This window comes from Calonectris borealis, chromosome 2 (genome assembly GCF_964195595.1).
Source record: "Calonectris borealis chromosome 2, bCalBor7.hap1.2, whole genome shotgun sequence".
In the NCBI taxonomy this organism is placed as follows: domain Eukaryota; kingdom Metazoa; phylum Chordata; class Aves; order Procellariiformes; family Procellariidae; genus Calonectris; species Calonectris borealis.
This window is the reverse complement of record NC_134313.1, coordinates 65,688,741-65,714,131: the sequence shown is the minus strand read 5'-3', so window position 1 is coordinate 65,714,131 and position 25,391 is coordinate 65,688,741. Positions and strand designations below refer to the sequence as shown.

The following is a 25,391-nucleotide window of genomic DNA, read 5'->3' as shown; positions in this document are numbered from 1 at the left end:
TTGGAGAAAAAAACCAGACACCCCAACAGATTGATTCAGCAGTCAATTTATAGATTAAATTTGGTTAAAATTGAGGGCATTCCAGCAACTTACAGCTAAAAGGTATAAAACATAAATCAGAGTCTATTTTTTCCCTTTTTGGGTAACATCCCGCTTCTCTTACCTAACCCTTTAGTACTAGGGAAGAGATATTCATTGATAAAGATTAGGCTCAGTTATTTATCCTCTAAATTTTAGAGTAAAGTTACTAAAAGCACCAAGGAAAATCACAGCTGAATCAGGAGCTTGATGCAATTCCTACGCATAAATGATTAAAACCAAAAATAAAGCAAATGTAAACCTTATGAATTCTGGATATAAATCCAAACCATGCAACTTAAGCCTATTAACAAAACAACCCAACCAAAATTTTAATCAAGCAAACCTCTCTCCCTGTCAATACCAACCACCTGCACCGACAACTCTCAGGCTCCCTTCTTCTCGTGGTAACCAAAACTGAGCCAAATTTTGCCATCTCCTTCTGCCAACAGAAGGCAATTTTTAACACTATCTTTCTCAACGCTTAGGCCAATCCTCTGAACCGTGGATTATAAGGACAGAAGTCTCTTTTTCAGTAGGTATACTGAATTTTAGGACTGCTGCTTGCCTTAGCACTAGCTGCTAAACTCCATTTTTTGCACCATCAGCCTTTTCCCGTTAGTCACAACTCCTGCCTTCTCAGGAAGGGCTCAAATTCTCCCTGCGCAGGCACAGAAGGTGCTTGCTCTTGGAGGACACGTTCAGAGTGCGGTGCCTATGGCCTAACAGAAACGCACACATCCTCGATGTGAGAGCAATCTACAGTAAAGTAAAAAAATAAAATCACATGTCTGTAAAAGCACGTGCCGCACATATCATAGTCACACCGCTGTGTAACTTGATAATTACCATTTGGAAGTGCATTGCATTGGATTGCATGCAGCACAGGTACTAGTCTAAATCACTATCCCCAATTCAAATACATACACTCTTCACGAGTACGTCCCTTATATACCTTCCCTCTTCAGCAAGTACAACTAAGTCATTATCATAATCCAATTTACCATGCAAATTGCTAAAACCACATTTTATTAAGTCAGAAAGTGGATCTCGATTTTTCCGTATCAAGTGTAATACCAGTCTCAAACAGAAGAGTCCTTCCACCGCCTGTACCCGAGTCTCCCACTGAACTCGCTTTAGCTCCAGCCAACTCCATGGCAGACTTCCAGGCGAAGAGAGTCTCGCGCAACAGACCGAAGGATCCGTACCAGCTGTTTAAAGATGCTGGGAGCTTTTCTAAATAAAAGTAAATTGCTTCCATTTCAAGTAGTTTTCTTAAATAGTAAAAATAGTGACTATGTACTGAAGGTCAGGTTTGCAAATCTAATAAAATGATAGATAACTGAACAAAAATTGGCAAGATAATACAACACATATGCTACCTTACTCCACATACTTTTCTAGTATTTTCTTATTAATTTGTTTAAAAGTGTGTGCAAGTTTGGAAAGCTGTCACGTAGGTTCACCTCATTTTCTTTACTGAAGTAAACGTAGACATAAATGTATGATAGGACCAAACGGCAAAATGCAGACAGAGAAACTCAGAATAGCTGGATATGGAACAGTCATTTCACACGCACTTATCTCTGATCTCAACAGCTGAACCAAATACATATTTTTTGTTTGGACACATCTGTAGGTATGATGTGTGTAATTAATTGTTCATTCAAAAATGCAATTTCATGATGCATTTGATGATTTAGGTATACAACAGTTTTAGCTCTCAGAGCTGACTAAAAATAGTGATTTTAATTTATTCCTGCTGCCTACAATTACCCACAACCATGTATTTTTAAATATTTCCAGCCTATAAAAATTACTAATTTTTGCCACTTGTGTTTATCTGCATTTAGACTTTGATTTGGATAAATTAAGCTCTCAAGTGTTCCTTGCTTTATGAAACTCTGCATGTTGTACACTTCAACACAAATAAATGACTTCTACCATTAGAGGTTTAAATAATGTAATGTATTTCATGCTCAGCCTGAAGCTGGATTCCAATGAAGTTGCTAATGCACGTAATGATTAAGTGTAACTCAAATACTAACTGTGTTGTTGAAAACATGACAGGCAATAATTTGGTCTATTATATTCTGCCATTTAATTGCCTAGTACAGACATTCTCTGACACGTTATGAAGCAATGATTTACAATTATTCAAGCTGCAAAGGTCAGAAAGTGACATTATAATCATCTACACAGAGATCCCTTCTAATGCACAAAAACTAGGTAATACCACACAAAAATAGTTTTACTAGAGTAGCAACTTTCTATTTAAGATTTTCCAAACGGCACAAGTATAAATAATTAATTTATATTACAGTACATTAAGGCATCCTTGAAAATATAATGTTTTTCCTGCTCCTACCAATAAATTTATGAATAAGTCTTTTTTGCTTGCTAAAAGCAATCTTAAGAGCAGCCTTTCACTAAAAGGAGCCTGACATTAACAGTAATCAGCTAAAAAAAATCTGAAAATCTAGAAGATTTTTTTGAACACAACACAAAGGAGTTCAGCCAATTTTTTTGATGCAGCTGGTCAAAGCACATTCTTATCTATAAAGTACAAAGATCTATTAGCCACTATACTCAATATAGGCGAGTATTTGTCTTTAGACATTCTCAAAGCAACCAGTGTCATTAAAATACTGAACTTTATACAGATTAAGATCTCTGAACTATTCTTAGCATTAACAACAGCAGCAAAAGTGAAGTTATTTCCATGCTTGGGACACTCTAACTCTCCTCAAAGCTTGTTTATATAAGGCTTTAAAAAATAACCAAATTTAGCAAAACACTTATTTAGCAGAACATCTTATAACATCTCCAGAATTAATTGGGAAAAGGAGTTTCGAAGCAAATCAAGAACTGAGGAGCAGAAAGTAAAAAAGATTAATACCTCCATCCACCAAAAGACCAAAACAAAGCAAAAAAAACCCCGCAAAACCCACCCCACAAGAAAGAACTACTTCAGCACAATACAGAAAAAACCCCAACCTTTTCCACCCCATTCCAAATTCCTTTGTGTATACAAATACTTACTTTTGTTCCTTAAAGCACTTGACTACTATATATGGAATACTATAGATGGAATAAACATAAAAAAGACATTACTACAAAGGTCCTTTCAATTTTTAGGAAGGTAATAAAAAATGTTTATGTGCATGTTTTAAATACTGAAAATTTTCCTAAAAATTCAAACCTACCTTATACCCATCTTCCTCAGCACATTTTTAAGAAGTCATAAAGGAGAGAAAAAAAAGAAAGAAGCAGCCACTCTTACTTGAAACATGTAACTACATCCACAAAAATTCTGTTTCTGAAAGCAAAGGCAAGAAAAAGGCAAAGGAATAGTAGATGCATTTTTAAATCAAACATTGCCTATAAATTCTGTTCAAAATCTCAAGTGCAAAACGATGCATTTTTCATGTTCTACCTGAGGCATAAAATTTGAAAAGTGCATGATAAGCTGTTTCATTGCATTTCACCAAACAAATGAAACAAAAATTTTAAATGCTGGGCAACCAAGATTTGCTCATCTAACCCAGGGTATCAGCCAATTTCAGAGCCAGATTTTTAAAAATTAAATTAAAATATGCAGCAGTTTGCTACCCACAGAAAATAGGTACTACCTCTAAAATAATGGGATATATTTTAAAGCCATGGGTATGGAAAAGAAAACAATTAACACGCATCTGTGATAAGGAAATGAGTAGCAGACTTTTTATTCCACATGTTAAAACATTTGCGGTGTCCAATTTTTGTGTCATGTAGTTTCTGCTGTGCAGCTGAAGAAAAACAAACCCTGAACTTCAATTAAAAAAAAATAAAACAACACAGCAAAATTTCTGCCTTTTTCAACAACTAAGTGAATTATATATTGTGTACTTTGTATCATGTAAATATGAGGATCATTTGAAAAATTGAGACACAGCAAACCCTTCCTAGAACAACACCAAGATATAGCTTTTTGCTTTTTTTCCAGAGAATTTTTGTCTTTTTTTAAAAAAAAAGTGGTATTTTCAGACCACACTACACCATGATGTTGCACTGACACTTCACCTTTAAAAAGTGCCCAAGCAGATTCAAAAGCTTTTGAAACACAATTTATCCTCACAACTAGCAGAGGGTTTATTACTATGAATCTAAAAGTCAGAGGATAGAATATTAACTACTGCAGAAAAGAAAACATAGTGCAGGACCTTCTGTTTGTGACAAAATTACAGAGTTAATGTTCCTGAAAGATCACTTCACCTTTTAAAGCATGATTTTTAAAAAGGTAAAATTTATAGCAATTAAAGCTAATGAAGAAATGCAGCATGAGCTGCTTATGTTCAGGAACTAATAGGTCCACTGAGCATTTCTAAGATTATTTAGCCATCAATGATAATGAATTGACATTGTCAGTGGTGTTAATGTACCAATGCTCTACAGTGCCACTAATCCGATAGCCAATCCTAGCAATTTTTTTTTTTACATTGCTACTTTATTTTTTTAACCTACACACTACCCAATCCTTTCAATTAAAATAGCAGAAATACAGCATAGGCTATTACACTTTTTTCTCTTCTTCCATATTTAAAGATGGCATATTCATTATTTGGACTACAGCTCAAATGGCTCTGGTCATTCCTCCTTCAAATCCTGCTCAGTTCTTCAGGACTGTTAGCTACAGTACAAAAATACCTGTTCCAATTAAATCAGTGTTAACGTATAACTCTTAAAATACATTTTTGGTGCACATTAAGTAAAACATGATGATTATTTAAACACGTATATAAATCAGATTTTTGAGAGCATAGGGTATTGTGGTGTATGTCTCTTCAAGTGATTGCTTTGTCATATCCAAATAGCACAGCTTCACATTGTTGATGAAAATTAGCTATACAATACTACACAGGAATGGAAAATGAGTACCTGCTTGGCTACCAGGTATGACATGTCAGCAACATACATTAAGCAATCAGCTTAGCAAAGTGACTAACATTCAAGTCCACAGTTTAAATCATTCATACATGTTTTGCTCTCTCTCTTGCATAACCGTTGTGAATTGCAACCAAGAGTTGCGTAATTTCTGAGGCAGATTCTAAGAACATGTCAATCCTGAAGTGAGGGAGTGAGTTTTTGAAAAAATGAGGTACTGTGCCAAATCCTAATCATTTTAATTCTCTTTTTTTAAAAGATAAGGTATTAGCTATTTTGAGATTTTTTTACTTTTCCTCTCACGATAACATGATTAAATAACATGATGATTTTTCAGTTTAAGTTAAAAGGGAATTGAATAAAGAACCATTGTCAAGTTTGTTGACAACTTCTAAAGAACAGAGCTTAGCCTTAGCTAAACAGTTTTGTGGATTTGTAGTTGTTAATTATCTTCCATGCCAAATTCTCAGCAATTCATAAAGCAGAGATAGTAAATAAGACTTTTTCAAACAACATAAAATAGCCTACCACGCATAATGTTCCTTTTAAACATGCTGCAAAATAGAGAGTAGCACATGTTGTTCTACTACTGATATTCAGTGGACTTAAGAATTAGGCTCATACATTTTTATTTCTTGTTTCAAGAAGTCAGCAATTAATTTTCTTAAGTGAGTAAAAACACCCGAAGTATCTCATAATGCTGCATGCAAAATTATTTGAAAAACAGAGAGATGAATCAGTGAAAATCACTCAGCTGCATCTTCAGCTGAAGATTCACTTGTCCTTTAAAATGTGTAATTCACTTTGTCCTGCAGTAGATCAGTATACTAAGGCTGAAAAAACCCCTCCTGCTGAGTATTATCCCCAACATAACACCACACCATTCATGTGTGCACTGCATCATCTAATTGAACCTGTGCTGTTCCACACATTAGCCATAAGACCGCTATAGCAGGTTACATAGGTTTGAGTAAAATGTTTTTATATGATGCATATATTAGTTAATTTCTCCAGCATAATAACATTAAAATATATTTTTAATCAGAACTAGGGTATTAAAATCCAACTTTGAATGTCCTATGATGTACCATATATGCCATGGCATTTTAAAACCTTTTAAACATTTCTGCTAAATTAATTAGTTTTGCATTAAGGAGTCTCAATGCCTCCTATTAAATGCAACACATTTGAAGGACAATTAAACATTATGAACGATCCTTCTGAGGAAATAACGATTAAGTAAAAAAGAAAAACAAGATTTTTTGGGTAACAAACAAGAACACAAGCATACATAAAAGACTTCAATTTAATTTTAAAGTCTTATGCCTGCAATATTTTAGATCCGTTTGTTTGAAAAAGCAGTCTTCTGTTTTGTTTTCTTAAAGAATGAAAACCCTAATGGAGTCCAGAAATCTGTTAATGGTACTAAAATTATAACAGTATAGCAAAAGAAAAAACCCCACACAGTAAAGTCTATATTATATATTTTTTATGTCTTTAAATGGAATTTACAGTTCTCCCTGGCAATGTGAATGAACATCCTATAATTTAGTCAATTTACAGATTACAGGTTCAAATTGACCTTGTAGCCCATAAAATTGCTCATCTTCAGTGCAGGATTAGAAGTGGGAAAAGAATGTCATAACTGTATTTAAGGAATTTACCATAACAATGGAAAGGAGGATATGCATGCATAATTTTAGCCACTCTTGCTCACATCAGAGTTTTCAATTCTGAAACAATGCATATCCTGCACTCTTCTCCTGGTTAACCATGGTGGAGACTGTTTCAATTTACTCACCCACAGACATGACACTTGTATTCCCTCATCCCAAGGTGCCTCTTGACATGGTTTCTGGCATCTCCGAGCTGAGCTGTTGCAAAGCGGCATATCTTGCACTTGAATGGCTTTGATCCTAAGTAAAATTTAGCATAAGATATGAGTTGAATTAGAATAATACATCACCCATGGTTAAAGAAATAAAAAATCCTGGGGAAAAATAACCTTTAAAAAAGCCTATCCCACATTTAACCTGTTTGAGATTTTTGCCTAACAAAAAAGGTATCTCGTACATAAATTTATAACTCCTAGGACACAGACAGTATATACTATACATTACTCATTAAAGTTTCCTTAAGTTCAAGATCACAGAAACTATTCTCTTAACTTTTAATAATAATTTACTCTTTTTTATTATTATTATAAAATGAGAAGACAATACAGTAGTAGATAACCTTTCAACAAGACTGCAAAAGTTGTTCTGCACCTTTCCCCATTTCCAAATGCTGAAACTCAGGTAATGGTCTTAAAGTGGCTCGATATTGGTGTAAACTGCAAAAAAGTATTTGGTTTTTAAGCAAATATATTTAAAGTAAAGTAATTTTACAAGTCTTCTGACTTTGAATAGATTTCACATTAGCATTGGTATTTCAGATTTGTTCTGTCACACACAGAAAATGATTCATCACCTAGCTATTGTAATGACATGCAATGTATGAATATACAGTGGATAAAATATTATGCCTTTATGACTGTTTTATGGTCAAGAATTTATGATTATTCTGCAAACCAGAAGTATTGACATTTTGGCTATTATTTATTTCAAGAACAAACTTTAATATTAAATGTCTACTGCAGACCGAAGAACTCTGAAATTATTTCTCCAAGGAAGAAGTACCAGCCTATTTCTTGTATCACATCAGTTCAGCAAAAAGTCAAATTATTTGTCTATCTTAATTAACAGTGATCCTCTCTCGAGGATGGAAAAACTATTTTTTTTACTGAAATAGTTAAATTGGGCACGTCAGCCCCCATGTTATTACGCAGCAATACCATTTTAAAGCATGCTGTAGCACTTTCCAATTTTCTGACCACTAAATCCTTAAATCAATAAATCAAAATCATAGAATTGCAGTTAAAAGTAAGTACAATATGGTCACAGAGTCTCCATATTATGTTTAGTATATGTTTTGTGAAGTACTTCTTCCAATACAGTTAAGCATAATATGAAATATGTGATCTTTAATAAATATACATAAAGAGCTCTGATAAGAAAAACGTTGCACTATATCATACTTGATCAATGAACCTTTTTGCTTTGCCCTTGAAAACAGAATATCCTCCAAGAATCCATTGGTGAAATTGAGGATCTTAGTAAAAATTTTTAGAGTCTTAAATTTCAATTTAATTCCCAAAAGCTGACGAAAAATGAAGCATTAATTTTAATCTTCTAACTGAAATAAAAAAGTCAACAGTACTAAGCACGGGCAGACAAGGTTGAATATTTCACAGTTCAATGACAATGAAGCCAGATCTCTTAATACTTCCATTTCTACTGTTGGAAGTAGATGTAAAATATATTTAGCACCTGAATGGTTATATCTAGTCAGCTTTATATGTTTAAATGTCAAAAGCAGGTTGAGACTGCAGCTAACAGCAATCACATTCTATCAATCACACTGAAAAACCCCAGTTTATTTAAATGATCCTGATAAAACTAAATTAATCATTAATTTGGTGACATTTCAAATCAACACTGCATTCTATAAAGAGACCCATGCAAATAAAAACCAGCCTATCTTTGCATTAAATAAGAGAGTATTAAAAGTTGATGTTTTAACTTATGATCTTAAAGACTAATTGCACAATTAATAACATCACGGCCACAGTCAGAGAGGATTTTTTAAAATCTGTTGGTGTTTATACTGCTTTTTTTTTGTCATAGAATTCAAATACCATGTGGATTCAATCCTATGTTCCCTTAGTTTCTCTCCTACTGATTAAATTGTAAATTCGTTCCTCATTCTGTGACTGCAGGTGTCCCGCAGGGCTTCCATACAAGACCTTTGCTGGCTTCCATTTACATGACTCCTTTGTGAAAAACTCGAGTTCAGACCAATCGTAGCTACAGTGTGCTGACAATACAGAAATGTGTTATTCTGTTGACTGCTCTCATCCAAAAATCACTGAGGCCTTGAGGTTTTTTTATTTATTTCTCAGATCCAGAGCTGAATATCTGTTACCATCTCCATTTAAACTCCATGAAAATTCAAGTGCTGGCAGGCTCCAGTCAGTACTTATCACCTGAAACAAAAGCAGTGCATCTCCCTTTTAGGTTGCTGGTGCCAAATTTGTTCCAGTATGTTCTTGGATGGAACAACCCAAAATTTTATATTTAAGATGAAGGCATTAGACTACGAGCTAAACTAATGGGGCAAAAAATCTGTATTTACCATAAGGCTATCTGAAACAATGTTGAAGCAATTAACCATTTCTTAGCCATACTTATGTTATCACAAACTTTAATGGTTCTCATACTGTGTTGAATGTGATACTATTGGATTCACACTTGACTTTTAGTTCACAGAAAAATGAGAAAAATACTTTCAATATAGCATCTTTCCAACCAAATGACTTTCAAAAAAAAAAAAAAAGCCACAGTATTACTTTACCCACAAGTTATGGCATGGAAACAAAGTGTACATTTTCTGATGGTAGCAGTAAACAATAAGGCTCTTAACAAGAGAATTGGGCGGGGGGAGAGAATTCACCAAATTGAAAATAGGCTACACTTAAGAGTTCAGGTCAGACAGACACAAACCATGCTACTGTTTTACAGGGAGGACTGGAGTTCATAGTCTTTATTTTACATTAAAACAAAAGAGACTCAAAACTGTAAGAAAAACTCACTGCTTCAGCTTTAAGCCAGCCAAAGGCAGCATCATCTGCACCGGCAGGCATAGCTGTGTCCGTAGCTCAGGCCCAATGCAAAGTGAGCAGAGCCGCATGAAATATCATCATACCATTTCCTCCTACGTTTAGGACATGGGGAGTAAGACACCACACTTACATTGAGCAAACCTTCCATTAACTGAGAAATCGGATGAGAAACGAAACAAAGATGATGTGGTTGCAGGTGATTTTTCCTCAGATGTTGATTGTTAATTAAGTTTATGGGACCTGCATCAATTGTGAACTAAAAAGTCTTCCACCTCTACTACTCCTTTTATTTTTCTTTACACTTCCTCATTTTCACTTGTCAACATGTGATGGACTTACTTGTTATCTCCTCTCTAGCAAAGCTTCCCTTTCATTTCTAATGTGAAAATCTCCTACATTATTTAACGGTATTTTGAAACATTATTTTTCTAATAATGGAAATCATTCGTTGTATCTTTCTACAACTTTTCCTTCCCCCCCACCCCAAACCATCACCAATTACTCAATGAAAAAAAAGGCAAGGAGTTGGATATGGTTACACATACATACATATATAAACATATATATGCACATCTGGATGCTGAAGAAAGATTCTTTTAAAAAGCATATAATCAGAACAATAAATGGGAAAACGTGCAGCTCTGCTCCTACTATGTACCTGGTGTTACCCTGGAACAGATGGGAAGCTAGAAATACTGTACTTTGCCTCACTTTGCTACAAGCCAGAGTATATACGGTTGGTGGAGTAGGTCAGTTCCCCCTGCCACCACTTCCAATAACCCAAAAATACTTGTTTCTTATTCAACTGCATCCATTGTGATACAAATTGGAAGAAAAGGTTCTATAAGACGCAAAGAAAATCACAAATATGAAAATAAGGATTGGAAGAGAAAGCCTTTTTCCTATTAACTATTAATAAAAGTCTCCGCATTGCTATTTATGTGAATAAGCAAAGCATAAGAAAAGCATTTCATTTAAAGGTGCCGTGAGAAAGAGGGCAGATAAAACCCTGTTTTTAACCCTTCTATACCCCCTCCGCAAACACCACCGAAAAATGACTTGCAAAATGAAATGTATTCTTTTACTGCTTTGCATATTTAAGCACAATAAAAATATACTTCATGATCAGACCTACACACAAGATGTTAAAAAGTACACTAACTTTTACTAAATGTTACAATCAATGATGTAACTTATGTAAGTAGGGTTGCTTTGTCATATATCGATAGTTACCTCACTTTCACATCCACATTAACTTGATTTTAAATGCAATTAATACATATAGTCAAGGAAGACTAATGGACTACATTCTGCACTTAACCTGGTGGACATTTTCAAATGGCACAAGTGACCAGTGCAAACCTATTTTGCATTGTAAACGACTAAATAAATCTTAATGGATTAAGAATGATCAGCTATCAACACACAAGGGAAATTAAGTGCTGAAATGCCTACATTGATTATTTTAAATTATTAGCCTTACTCTGTTCTTGAATTTGTATGCTTTTAGTGAGCTTTAACACATTTACAAGACTTATTGACTATAATTACAAGAGAATTCAAGTAATGGACACATCAATTATAAGCAACATGTCTTGACCAGACAGTTGCATAAAGAATTCTAAAGAGAGCTCCATTAGCATCCTCCCCCTTAGTTTTATTCAGTTTTATCTGCCGTAAGAGGGCATATTAAGGGCTTATACAGCTGTTCTGACCATGTGAACACGAGCGTCCCTCTAAAGACTTAACACTGCATTCAAAGTTGGATGTTAGCTGAAGCAATACAGATAACTGTGTTATTGACAGGACAGAAGTAATGCTGAAAGTATTACATATGTGAGTTACTGGTATACATGAATACTGACTGCAGTTATAGTAAAATACTTTGAAAGGTTTGAAATACAATGCCCGTGTTCCCCAAGATTAATTTTAAACTTCGTTGTCCAGTCATGCCCTTGCCTTTTCATAAAAAAAACTTACAAAACTATTTTAGGATTATGCCAGGAATTACCATTCTTTTATGCTTCTTTTTTCTTACCTTTTTGTTCTCTTCCTTGTAACCATGCACTAAGTTTCAAATACTGCATGAATTTAAACTATAGCTTCCATAATAAGCCATTATTTAAAAGTACAGTAAAATAAACCTTACAGTTTTAATGAAAATATGTTCATTGAAATGTGAATTTATTATTCAAATCCACTCATAAATTCAACCATGGAGACACCACTTGTCTAAGCAGAGCTCAGTGATTTAGAAAAGCTGTCTATTTAAAATAAAGAATGTATGGCAGGTTTATAGAAACATCGCAGTGAATTTTTACATAAATTTAGAACTGCAGCTTATGCATTTTTCTACAAAAATGTTTTTAAATTTTCCACTTAAAATTAAACATAAAAATGAATTGAAAGTGTGATCAGCACAGAAACTAAATCAGATGCTACATCCCTGTGCATCATATCCCTGTGCATTACACACTACCTTCCAAAAAGTCTGACCAATTCCAATTCCCATAACTTATTTCTACAAAAACCTCTTGATGCTTCTTATTGGTATTTATTTAGGAATGATGTAATACCAAATGTCTATCCTGAAGCATTAGGTAATGCTGAAAGTGTAACTGAATTGAAATGAAATAAACAATTTGGATATTAAACAACTGCGAGGAAGAAGAAGTTATAAAGAAAAGGTAATTGTTCTCTCACACCACCACTGCTTCATTATATAAATTTAAGAATCAATTAATAGTTACAATTTATATTAAAGGGAAGGAAATCTCTCTATATGAAACAAAAAGCAGAAGGGTGACTGCACTTAAAATGTTCTTACATTTTCTGCCCTTTGATCACTGTATTTTCATACCCCTCTAGGTAATTCTGAATTTCATCCGGGGCTCATCAGGCGATACGAATGCCAGTTCATAAGAAATGTTAAAGAGATTAACAAGCAGAAAAAGACCAATGGTATAATTCACTCTGTTTGAAAGAGACCACTTGCAAAGAGAGCGTTTCCATACCTGTATGGGTACGGATGTGAGCTAGGAAGGCCATGGAATTGCTACTTCTACACATCTTCCCACAATACTTGCAGACATTGCCTTGGTTCTCTTCCCTCTCCCTGTTTATTTGCTCAGTGTCTTCCACAATGTACTTATTCACTTCCCGCAACAGCTCTTCGTGTTGCTCTTTGATGTGGAGAAACAAGCTCTGCTCCGAATCGAAGGGCTCCGTGCACTTCACACACTTAAAGGTAGCGCCTCCTTCGGGCAGCTCCTCCACGCTTGCCTGCTCGTTTCGCATGTGCCCGGCGCTGGCCAAGTGCTGGTGAAGGTTGCTCTCTGTGTAAAATGATTTTCCACAGAGTAAACAATGAAAATGTTTTTCTTTTGAAGGATGTTTCATGGCTATGTGAACATTTAGTCCGCTCAAACCATCTGCTAGGAAACCACAGTCATCGCAGCGAATGCGTGTCGATTCCCCGAGGGAAATTCCTTCTAACTTCTTCTTTTTCCCACCACTTGGTGAAGGGTCTGCTTTCACTCTGAGCTCACTAGCTTTCACTCCAGCTGACATCTGTCCTTCAGCAGAATGGTCAGTGGCCTCCCCATCTTGATGGCTTTTTAACCTCACTATAGAAGAATCAAACTTGCCAAAATTTTGCATTGCCTTTCCTTTATCATCAGCACTGATAACTGTTCCTAAAGCCTCATTACTACTTTCTTGCATGCCCTCAGCTGTTGAGCCATCTGCCTCCCAAACATTGTTATTTATAGTTACTTCTGCTTCACGTTGTGCTTCCATAAGGGCTTCTTCCTCCTCCCCAGTAGGATCCTCTTTGAAACTTCTGTCACCCTCTAAACTATGTATATTTTGTACCGTTTCTCCAATGTTTCCAGCAAAATTGGATTGCTCTACTGCACTAGTTGTTTCTGGAAGAGTTAGCACAAGTGGGTTATTTTTTTTCAGTGATTTTTTTTTGAGAATGTCTGTGTTTCTACACTCTACTTCAGGGTTTTCTCTATTTGCTTCCAAGCTTTCCTCGCCTTTTCCTGAATTCAAGTTTGTGCTGCTTGATCTATTTTGATTTTCTGCAGTGCAATCACCATCTGAGTTGAGCAGCTCCTGACCATGCCTACTTTTCTGCAACTCACAAGTACCTGTTTCTTTAACTGATACTTCCTTGTCAAGTTTAACAACTTTATCTTTCTGAGGAGTTTGCTGGAATCCTTCACAAAAAAGGTTTTTTCCTCCATTTTTAGACTCCTCTTCAAGTTCACCTTCTACTGCATTTTGGGAACTGTCGTCTTTAGGCATTCCTGGAGATGCATTTTCATCTGAGACACTACACTCAGTTAAGCTTTTACTCATATGATCACCTTCTGCTGTGTCATTGACACGTTTTGTTTCACCTAAAACAGTTTTCGATTCTCCTGCGCTGTGATGGTGCTCCTCTTGAGACAAAGCAGTGCCTTCTTTAGTGATATTTGCTGTGTTTGCTTCCTCCCCAGAAGAGGAATAAATGTAAGATTCTCTCCTAATTTTATGTTTCTCTGTTGCTGCATGCCTAATCATCTCTCTGTGAGTAACAGCATAGTAGTCACAAGCCATGCAGTAGTATTCAAATTGTTTTGTATGTTTTCGCTTCACATGCAGCTCTAAAGAAGAAGAAGAATGAGCAGTGAAGCTGCAGTGTACGCATTTGTTGTCGTTTGCACTCATTGCTCTTCTCTGGAAGCATGGTTCATCATCTTGAGTAACCCTTGCTGGTTCCAGAAATATACGTTGGTTTATATTTAATGGATTGCTAGTATGCTCCAAATCTGGCAGCCTACTGGCATTTACAACTTTTAGCTCAGCAACTCCTTGCTCAACTTCCTGATTGTCTAAGACAGAATTTTCCAAATCTGATGACTGGCTATCGTCTTCAGCATGTTCATATAAGGCAGTCATGGGGCTGTTAACCTTCTTGCTCGTGGATTCAAAATTACCTCCTTCAGGGCTAACGATGATCTCCGAGTTCTGTTTTCCACGTCCTTCTATTTCAACACGACTTTTGTGTTTTTTCGTTGCACAATGGCGTTCCATATCTCCTTTGGTTACAGTGTAATAATTGCAAACCTTACACAAATAGCTGTACTGATGACTGTGCTTTCGTCTGATGTGAACAGTCAAATTTGTAACACTGGAGGCCAAAAGACCACAATGGGTACATGTCCTAGAAATAGCGCCTTTGGGTTTCCCTCTTTTGGGTGCATTAACTAAAACCAATTCATTTTCACCAATCCTTTGATCAAGTGGAACGAATTCCTTATTTCTTGATATGTTTTCCATAGAAGAGGATGAAACATGTATAATTTCTTTATCTAACTCTGTATTCCCACTCCCAGAAACGGAAGGATCCACCACTGTTTTAATACCACCAACACCAACACAAACCTTTTCAATACATTCTTCAAAACGTAGTCCAATGTTGTTTTTCCTAGCATTTTCAAGGTGCTTGCTTCTTTTGATGTGCTTCTCCATTCCTTCCTTACTCAGTGAGTAGAGATTACATGCTTTGCAAAGGAAGTGATACTCTTGTGCATGTCGGAGTTTTATGTGCCTTGTAAGAACCGTGGAAGATCTTGTCTTATAAAAACACTTTTTACATTGAAATTGGGTTTTATTCAGAACAGAATGCTTTAGTTCATTTCTATGATTTATGAAGGAAGAGTCTGGAGTTTTTGCTTTCATTGATACTTCCATTTCCTTTGCACAATTTTGGCTATTGTTTGATACTGAGTCAGCGTAAGTTACCACTTGCAAGGTCCGATCACTGTCACTCAATGGAGTAGCTTGCTGAAATAACGAACCATCATGTTTCTCATTTTTTTGATGATTTATCAGCTCTTCTTCCATTTCAAAAAAAAGAATGCAAGTTGGACAACTATGGGACATATTATGCGCTTCACTCATATGGGTTCGAAGGCTGATCACATTCAAGCTGGTAAATGAACAGAGTTGACAATTAAAGCTACAACCACCCATCTGGTGTTTACTGTCCTGACAGTGTTGCTTCATGTCTTCCCTGACTCCAGAGGAATAACTACACATCTGACAATGAAACTGGATCCTTTTTGTATGAAGCTTTGCAACATGAATTTCCAAACTTTTTCTGTTCTGAAAAACATTACCACAATCAATGCAAGTATGAACACCACCATGATCAGCAGTAAGTTTAACATCAGAATCTTTAGTATCTGTAGTGCTGGAAGAAATGGTATTTGGCTTATCTTCAGTAAGATCTTGAATTTCTGAAGTAGTATTACAATTACTTTTAGCATCTGTTTCTAATTCTGTGTGTGACAGAGGGCTTGAATCACAAGGTTTAAGCTGTGTACTGGAGATATGCTTCATGTGTAATCTCTGAGTTTCAGACTTGCCTCTCTTACTGTTACCCAACAAATTGTACCTTCTTTTAACCTGCCTTTTTAATCTAAAAGACCTACTCTGTCCAAATGAAGACCTTAACAAGACAACATTTCTTTTATGTTCCGGTCTATCAAATCTCCTTGTCATGTTTAAACTGCTAACTAGCTTTTTGATAGTTGGAGGGAGTTCTCTTTTCTGCAGGATATTTTCTGAGGGTCCTGGTATTTCTAGTTTTTCAGTATGGACTTCATAATTTCCTTCTACACCAGAAGAAAGCAACGTTTCTTCTGTCATAGTATCTGTTTTTTCAGTGGGAACATTTGAAGATGGTATCATTTCAACTAGTTCAGTGCCACCATTTTGTTTAGACAAGCTTACTTTTGAACCTTTCAGTGCACTGCAAACACTTAATTCTTTTGCATCAGCAGTTCTTGCCCTTAATTTACTGGTCCCAGGTTTTGCTCTGACATTCCTCTCTTTGGTTGCAGTAGACTGCTGTTTTTTGAAGGATTTTTTTGTCAATATCTGTACAAATCCTCCCCGTGCAGCAAGATTTTGGCGTCGAAGGTGCGTCTTGCCAAGGAGATGAGAATTTAGGAGATTTTCCTCAGCACTCTGAAAACCACAAAGATCACAACAAAATATCTTGGATTTCTCATGATCTTGCTTAACATGTGTATGTAATGTTGAACTACATTCCGCTGTGCAACTACAGTGAGGACATGTTTGCTCTTTGGATTGTTTAGAGGGGCTTTCTCGTTTATGGTTTTCCGTATCAGAACAGGAAGGTAAACACTGATCACTCATTTTGCCTTTAAGACCTTTGTCTATGTTTCCAACTGTACAGCCAACACTGATTTCTTCTGAAGAAGATAACTTATCAGGAACAGCAGCTGGCACCTCTTGTGAATGTTTATTTTCCTTGTGAATTTTCAATATGGCACCATCAGCACATTTGAAATCACAATGTAGGCACAGGAAATTTGAATTAAATATGTCATCACCAAGACAACTGGCGACTCCTTCCTTCCTTACAGCTCCAGCTACTATACTACCTGCTTCTCCAGCTACGACTTTGTGCAATTTCCTTTCACTATCTCTCATGTCTTCTGAAGAACTCCACTTTCTTTTTCTGGAGACATTTTCAGGTTTGTTTGCTTCAACCACATCCAAGTTTGGTGATCCTGACAGTGCCCTTTTGTTTGTGCCATTCTCTTTTCTTTTCTTTTCAAGGTCCCTGAACACTTCATCTGATATAAGCCTTGTTTTCTGCTGAGACAAAGAGTCACATCCAGCATTTTCTCCTGATGTATTTCTCTGGGATTCTTCTGTCAACCCAGTTTGTAAACTCTCATAAACATCATCTCTCTTCTTCTTTTCGTCCCCATCCATTCTTAACATTGATATTATCAATTGTAGATCATTTGGCTTAGTACCTGTAAAACAGAAGAGTTACTATTAGTCTTCTAAGCACAACCAAAAGTTAAAAGACCCAAATCAAAAAAAAGCAATATAGCAAATTAAAATCATGGCAGGAAGACAGACTCAATGAAAGATACGAGGCTACATTTTCAGCATGGCGTCTAAACTTACGACATCTAAAAATCAAACCAACTTCTAGGCACTTGGTTACAGAGCTCTCACTGTGATGGGCACCGTGTGAGTGAGCACTAGCTTCAATAGTTTTTGTGTAATCAAGTAATTTACTGCATACTTAAACTTGGGCAGACAAGCCTAACCTTTGTTTCTGGAAGCATTTTTAGGACACAAAACACTAACAGCTTTCAGGGAACCAGCGATGGGATGTTCAACTTTTCCTGAACTAGAAATCCAGGTTCCCAAATTGAAAAGCCCCAAGGAGGAAATGACCATGACTGCAACAACAAGCAAAACAAAGCCAACATAAATGTTAAACATTGAAAGTATGAAGCTTTCTTTCCTTCCTCTGCTTAGATTACCTGCTAAAGAGAGAGGGAAAACACAAATAGACCCATGTTCTAAAAGAATATGCAGCAAGTATAGTTCCCCATCATTCCTAAAATATCCTCTAAAACTTCATTTCCCAATTGGGGGGGCGGGAGAAAGAAAGACAGAAGTCATGAAATAGCAGTGCAGAGAAGGGCAGCATCTTTGAACCCCAGCACAAACTCTAACCGTCCAAATCCAGTTCCCAAAAGCTTTTGCTCAACTGCCCAGTGTGACCTTCCTGCTCCCACAAACATGTCACCACTAGAAAACTGATGCTACCAACACAGTTTATAAGAGGGATGGGGGTGGGAAATCAAATCTTGACATTTATTACCTTTTCATTTTGATATGAAGCGATTGAGAATTGAAAATGCATTTCATTTTAACAGATGATTAAATACTAAATGTTTATCTATGTGCTTTACACTATGATTTAAACATCAATTTGCTGCAGATCCAAGTATCCAGTTTTTTGTTCAGTTACCCACTGAATGAGGCCATGACCACAATTGTAAGTACTTCCTGACAAGATTAAGTAATTGCAATGTTGATACAGACAACGCAGGGTACAAAAAACTATTCAAGTACATGCTAAAAAAAAAAAAATTATGCTTATTTTTGAGGACAAAGTAAGAAAGTATTAAACTGGGGAAATATACTCAAACGAGTTGGACTTATTACCTATAGAAGTAAAAAAATGCTTTTCTGCTTAATCATAATTTATGGAAGGCCTATAAGGAATTGGGTGCACAGTAGTTGCATACATTGAACAGTTTTTCAACTGTAGGTCTCTCATTGAGACAAAGTACTGACCAAACTTATACTGAGCTAGCTCTACCTAAATAACAAGAGAATAACCACCTCTGGATCAAAACAGCCCTTTGGAGGATCCAGATATTGCTTCTCTAACTGTGGTTTTCTGATTCTTTTACACTATTATTTTTCTTTGTTCACTAAACCATGATAGAACCTATCACAATTAGTCAGAAGTAAAACAATCGGGTCTATATTCTCAGCTGGTGTAAGTCAGCATATTGTCAGTATGTTCAAAAACGCTACAGCACTTAATAGCAGAGGAGGATGAAGCCTTTGAAGTGCAAGCTTACCCTGAAAAGGTTTATGAGCACTGTTTGGGATACAGAAAAAAAAGATCAGATGAACATTATGTTGTTTAACTGCAGTACTTTATTTACGTAACTTGGGAAATATTAAGAAATTACTTCAGTGATGAATGCCATAAGTCCATCCTCAACTGCTTGCATGCAGCAGCTGTGGGTCCTTTGCCTCGCTGCACCTCCACAGCAGGTTCCCAGCCCACCACTGAGTCCTGACTACTCTGCCCTTGCATGGCCTGAGGAAGAACAGCAGTTTTTTCTTTGCTGTACAAGACAATTTGCAATCTCAAGCCAATTCTCCATCTTCTTTATAGGATACTTTCCTCTCAAACCATCTGATTTATCAGAGGACCTGTCCAGGAGTGAACTAATACCTGCACTGAAAATTTCCAGGTTGTATCAGGATAATTAGGGGTTTCTCCATCGACAAAAATTCATACATTCAAGACATATTAAGTAGGGGACTGTGGCTCCACACCATACTCTCTTCTGACATGTTTCATGCCCATTTAAAGCCATCCTATATTTTGATTTAAACCTTAAAGCGCTGTCACACCTAGATCAACCTCTGACAGAAATCACAAGCCACTTTCAGCCAGAGATACAGTCATCACCGGAGGTGGCTGTTTCCCAGCTGTCACAGGCAGGTATCAGCAGTCTCAGAACATGCCCCTTCTGCCACACCAGCGCAGATTCAGCTCATCTCCACTAGCCACCCGCACACCTCAAGAAAGATGGCTGATTATTTGCATGCAGTATCTGCAGGCTTAGCCTTACTACTCGGCATTTGTTCACTAACTCTTTAATAGAACTTCATCCTACTCTGTGCTCTACCAAAAATCCCGGATTGCAATCCCAGTTCTGGCATCCAACCTTGTCTTCAACTCAACTGTATTGCATCAATTAAGGATTTTTTTCAAGTGCTTAGGAAAAAAAGAATGTATTTCCCTTATTTTATCTTTGTAAACTGTTTGTAGTCACAACTACAAACTAGTTGCTAGGCAAGTGAAAAATGCAAAATACAAATCTCATAGGTGCTGCCAATAATTCCAGCATGAAATTAAAATAGTCACATATGTAATACAAATATGCAAAGGGCCTTACGCCCCAGCCTTCTTGCTTAATTCCTCCAGTTCTCCAAGTCAACAGTAAACGGAGACACTTATCTCTGCCTTCATTTCATGATAAACTTCTAGCGCGCAGACAGGGGATGCACTCCGCTTCGTTTACAGGCAGTATTCCTAATGAAGTCAACAGCCTCACATCTATCCCCACAACTAATAATAAGTATTATCAAGGCAATAGCGCCTCGGCTGCACTGCACAAGTTAGGTGTAGCAACAATTAATGATACATCTTTAGCAGTTTCATCTCTACCTCACATCTGAGTTTTCATGAAAATAATCTCCCCCTGCAGACCCTTCCCAGAGTTAGATTTGCCTCTGTCCCACCTCCATATAAACTGTGTCAAAATGTCACTACATGGGAGTATGCACCTGCATGAAACCATAACCGAGAAAGAATTCTCTATGAAAGAAAACAACTATGAGGCGGTTGCTGTTGTTTCTCTAAAATTGCCCCTATATTAATTAATCTAAGGAATCAAATTGCCTTCAGTTTTTTTTAGTTCTCTCTTCAAGTTGCCTTTAGGACAAGAGCACATCTTCTGAGGTAGGCACTTAATGGCTACTGCCACTACTTTTTGCTGGGACTATAGTCAGCGATTTGCTGAGCTGTGGTCAGTTCTCCACATCTCAGACAAGATCTAGACCACAACACCGAACCATGTCTCTGTCTCTCCCCGCTATGATCTTTGCTCAGAAAACACAGCTGTGTCTCTAACACAATTTCAGTAGCATATGCCTCAGCTTCCTTGATGGGAGAGTAGTGCCTCACACCCAAAGGGAGCTGTGGGCAGACCTCTTCCCAGCTTCCTGCATGGATTTATTGCACCAACGACTACCGCTACTTGAAGGACGCATTCAGCATACCATAAGCCTCCTCGAGGCAAAAGGAGCCTATAGTGCTTCCTCTGCTGTAAGCTTCTCTCCTGAAAGCCCCTTCTCAGATTAGCCACAGGACAGGAGGACAATGGCAAAGCAGCAAACTGGTCACAAATCTGCGTGGTCTTAATCCTCAGCCTGCATAAGCCAATTCATCTACGCTCTCATCAAAGCCACTACACTAATTAAGGGCTAGCCTACAGTTGGTATTAATATGGAAACTGATGCATCAGAGAAGGCGTCGGCAGCACTCCGAGTTTGTACAGTCCCAGTGACCACATGACACATAAAGTTAAATGGGTTTCTTTTTGCAAAATTGATCTTGGATCAAACCTTAGTCTGGCCCAGGGATCGTCATCAGGAGCAAAGAATCAGCATCTGGAATTTGATTAAATCAACTGGTAACCAAAACCACATTCTCGATGTAACAAGTAATCCTCTGCAGCCACAGCAGCTTAAGCGCATGCTTAAGTCTAACTCCTACTTATTAGTGTGACTGAGTAAGCCTTTTGATATCAGTGTAATGCTGGCAAACTCATACAGCAGAAGTGGGGAAGAACAGCTCCTGAACTACCTTATTCATGGACCAACAAGACTAAAAACAATGCAAGATGGAAGCTCTCGTGCTTTTTCTTCTACCTTCACCTTTTAAAGATTCCGTTTACGTTTTTACAAGTAACAGATACCTAAAGCGCAACAATACGTAACCACTTAATGTATTGCATAAATAAACCAGAAAGGATTTATATAGGCTCCGAGACTGCACCGATGGCATCGCCAGGTACAACACAGGAGACCACCAGAGCACTGGATCAAGCCTAAGCTAAGCAGACAGCAATCAAATCTTCAGTATTTCCGTAGTTTAAAACCCGGTTCTATCAAACAGCTCTCTCAACATCATATTTGATGTTCAAAATGAAGCTGTTCTACCTCAAAAGTGGGTTGACTTTTTGTAACATAAATCTTTTGTTAATGTTCATATAAATCAAGTATAGCTGAACAGATTCTTAAAGGATATGACCAAAAATTAATTTGCCACATTAGCTTCAGGTTAACAAATTCTTCTGCTTGGAGACAGTCATACATTACCTAACACATTTTAAGGTTCTTTGCAGCACACTGCTGTTCGTAAGTTTTGGAAAGAAACCTGTTGTGGCCTCACCATTTGCACACAGAAAAAGCTAAGATCAGTAATTCTGCTGGAAATATTAGCTGAGTCTTTAACATAGTGCTTTTCTTCAATAATTTTCCAAGTATCTGAAAGAAGTGAAACGTTTTTAAGATCTTCAAAAGCAAAATGTTTATGTTATGTTACATATGCTACATCTGCATAGGCCAAATATCCAAATCTTTACAAAATATATGAGGAGACACACATATTTTTAAATTACAAGTGCATGATACACAATACTTTGGCTGCGTCACAGAAACCAATATAGCTAAAGATTCTCCTCTTTCATGCATTGGGATTTCCAAATGGTCAGAATCATGGAATTTTTGTTTCAATATTTAATCTAATTGAAAAGACATCCCACAGTCACAATTCAGCATCATCTCACTACCTATAAAGAAGAAAATAAATACAAAAAATTAGAAAAATACCACTTCTTGAGCTGCCACCACCATTTTTTACCAGATAACAACACAGATTTTTGTATTCTTCCTACAATACCTTTTTGTATGTTGATATAGTATCTGCTACAGATCTATACAAAAGCATCAGTCATTTGTGGACAGAAGATCTTTTCTTTAATGAAAATAAAGAACATTTTGGTTGAGTATTTTCTCTATTTTTTTTCCTCTGGTCCAAAGAATAGTATATAGTTCCCCTATGCGAAAAGGTGGAGTCAGTGCAGTTAAGATTTTCAATGTAAGATCTGCATTGCCCTAATCCTCAAATGAAATTTAGAAAGTAGTAATCTTAAATTAAGATCAGAAGGACAAGCAATTTAGTGATGATCCATAAACCTGAAATGAACTGCAAAGTTCCTTAACTTGATGCTCAGTACATTTTTATTTACTTCTTGTTTTGGTCATATGCCAGCTCTTTTAGGGAAGGGGTATGGATGTGTACAGAAGAACCCAAAGAAAGTATATTTACATTCTACTTTGGTTTTTATTTTTTATGCTAATCCTGGCATTAGAATTCCCAAAGCACTTCTCAGTCAGCATATTATCATCTCCAAGTATTCAATACCCAACCTGCAGTGTTTGTAAAGGATGTGAAATACGGAAAACAGAGTTTCTTTTTTTTTTTCTCCAATAAAAATTCCCCTTTTTCAGACAACTAATTCTTTCAATGAAATCATGGATACAATGAAGCAAAATCATTTTAATGAGCTCCTTAAATAGCCTGCACAAAACTGAATGTGAACAACTTATCTCAACATAGGACCTTTGTGTCAAATAACCATCTTCTCATTTTCAAAGGCGTAACATCCTGCTAAATCAAATCATAGATTTGTCTTATGCCTTACAAAGTTACCCCACTTCCTTCAGAGAAACTAATCCAAGAGAATAGTATCCTCAATAATGGAATACAGAAGACAATATGGTTGTTGGTTCAAATGGAACAAAGATCACCTTTATTTTGAGGAGTATTTGATGCTAACCACTACAAACGTATTCTCCCTTGTAGCTCAAGACTGCTGGAACTTCGAGCTTTGCATCGTGAGCCTGTTCTTCATATAAAGCCAACCATTTTCCTACGGCACCAGAACCTCCACAGGAGACTTCCAAACAAGCTACAGGCTTTCAAAGACTAAAGACTTTGAAACTTCCACACTGATGTATCTACAATAATTAAACTAACAAAATAAAAAGCCTACTGATAGTCATCTCCTGAGTATCACTGAAAACGGCAAGTTATCTGCACCCATTAGCTTCATTTTCTTGCAGGCATCAGAAAGAACTGTAACAGCATCACGGGGAAATGCACCCTGCATTACAACTCACATCCTTCTTGTTTCTGCTTCCAAACCACTGAAAATCATTCGGGGGCTGGGGGGCGCGGAAATTGCCAACATAAAGGAAGTTCTTATGAATTCCCGACGTAAAGAATATATTCTTTAATTCACACCAAAAAAAAATGAAGAGGAAAAGGAAAGGCTCCCTAGTCCATCATCCACTCACTTCAGAAACAGCTAAATGCTGCTAAATGCAGCAATGACCACCGATTAGATCAGCATTGAAGAGGGACTCAAAAGAGAAAGACACGGATACACACTCATTTCAAGTGCTGTCAGAATCAATAGGCATGTCCAAGACAGAGAGTAAGAGGAAATGCACTAGTATCTCCTAAAAAGTGTTGAATAACCCCCAGATTTTCAATTTTGGAATATTTAAAATGTCTGTATATTTTGAATGGTAATTCAAAGAATTTTAACTATTTCCAGAGCGAGGCATATATATAACAATAGCAATAAAAATATGCAACAGAAACTTCTGAGGATCCAAGAAAGATCGTATTCATATAGCACTGTGATATTTATGGATTAAAAGCACTGTTTAAGTATTCTCAAAACACTTTGGAGAGTTTATCAGGTCCGTGAAGGAAACTCACAGAAAAGAAATGTTCATTTTTCACATATAGTAATGAGTCCCACGGTTTCTGGGAACTCTCAGAATGACATGGTTTCATGCGAGACGCAATTCTCACCATCTTCACCAATTAAAACTAGAGGAAAGCAAAAAGTAAATGCAATTTGAATCTCTTTTCTACCATAGGCTGTAGGACCCTCTTATGTGGACCACACCAGAATTCATCAGAGGAAGTGCACAGGCACCATCTCATGCCAACACCTGAAAAATATTGTTGGAGGTCTTAACTTTTTCCTGCACTTTGGCATCAAAAGATAACACTAAGTTGAAATTGCTGTTACTTGGAAACTGGCTCTTGGAATTTTTACCCTAGAAACCTGGTCCTAAATGCCCTGACTCCTTTAAAATATAAGGAGTATGAATTTCCTAAACTGCTATTCTGGTGTTTAATGCTTGCCAAGATTTACTAAATTTTCATCAACTTTTGCTCAAAATTAAACCTAAAAGACAAAAAAAAAGATGGCTTTGTTGGCCCCTTGTTTTACACTACTGTGTCACACAAAAAGCAACAAGAAGCCTCCATCATCACAGCCTGGGACACATTTGTCTACTAACACAGCATGAGCAGACTCGAGGT

General features: G+C 36.7%; 1 protein-coding gene across 1 annotated transcript in view; it reads right to left on the bottom strand.

Annotated features, from left to right (window-relative positions):
* The window catches only part of ZNF407 (zinc finger protein 407), a 353,370-nt gene that overhangs the window by 309,559 nt on the left and 18,420 nt on the right, over positions 1–25,391 (bottom strand). The window contains exons 2-3 of the mRNA XM_075142188.1: positions 12,736–17,565; positions 6,803–6,917 (exon numbers count right to left, since the gene is read on the bottom strand). Coding sequence (XP_074998289.1) covers positions 6,803–6,917; positions 12,736–17,530 — 4,910 coding nt within the window. The 5' untranslated portion in view covers positions 17,531–17,565. The remainder of the gene's footprint in view (positions 1–6,802; positions 6,918–12,735; positions 17,566–25,391) is intronic.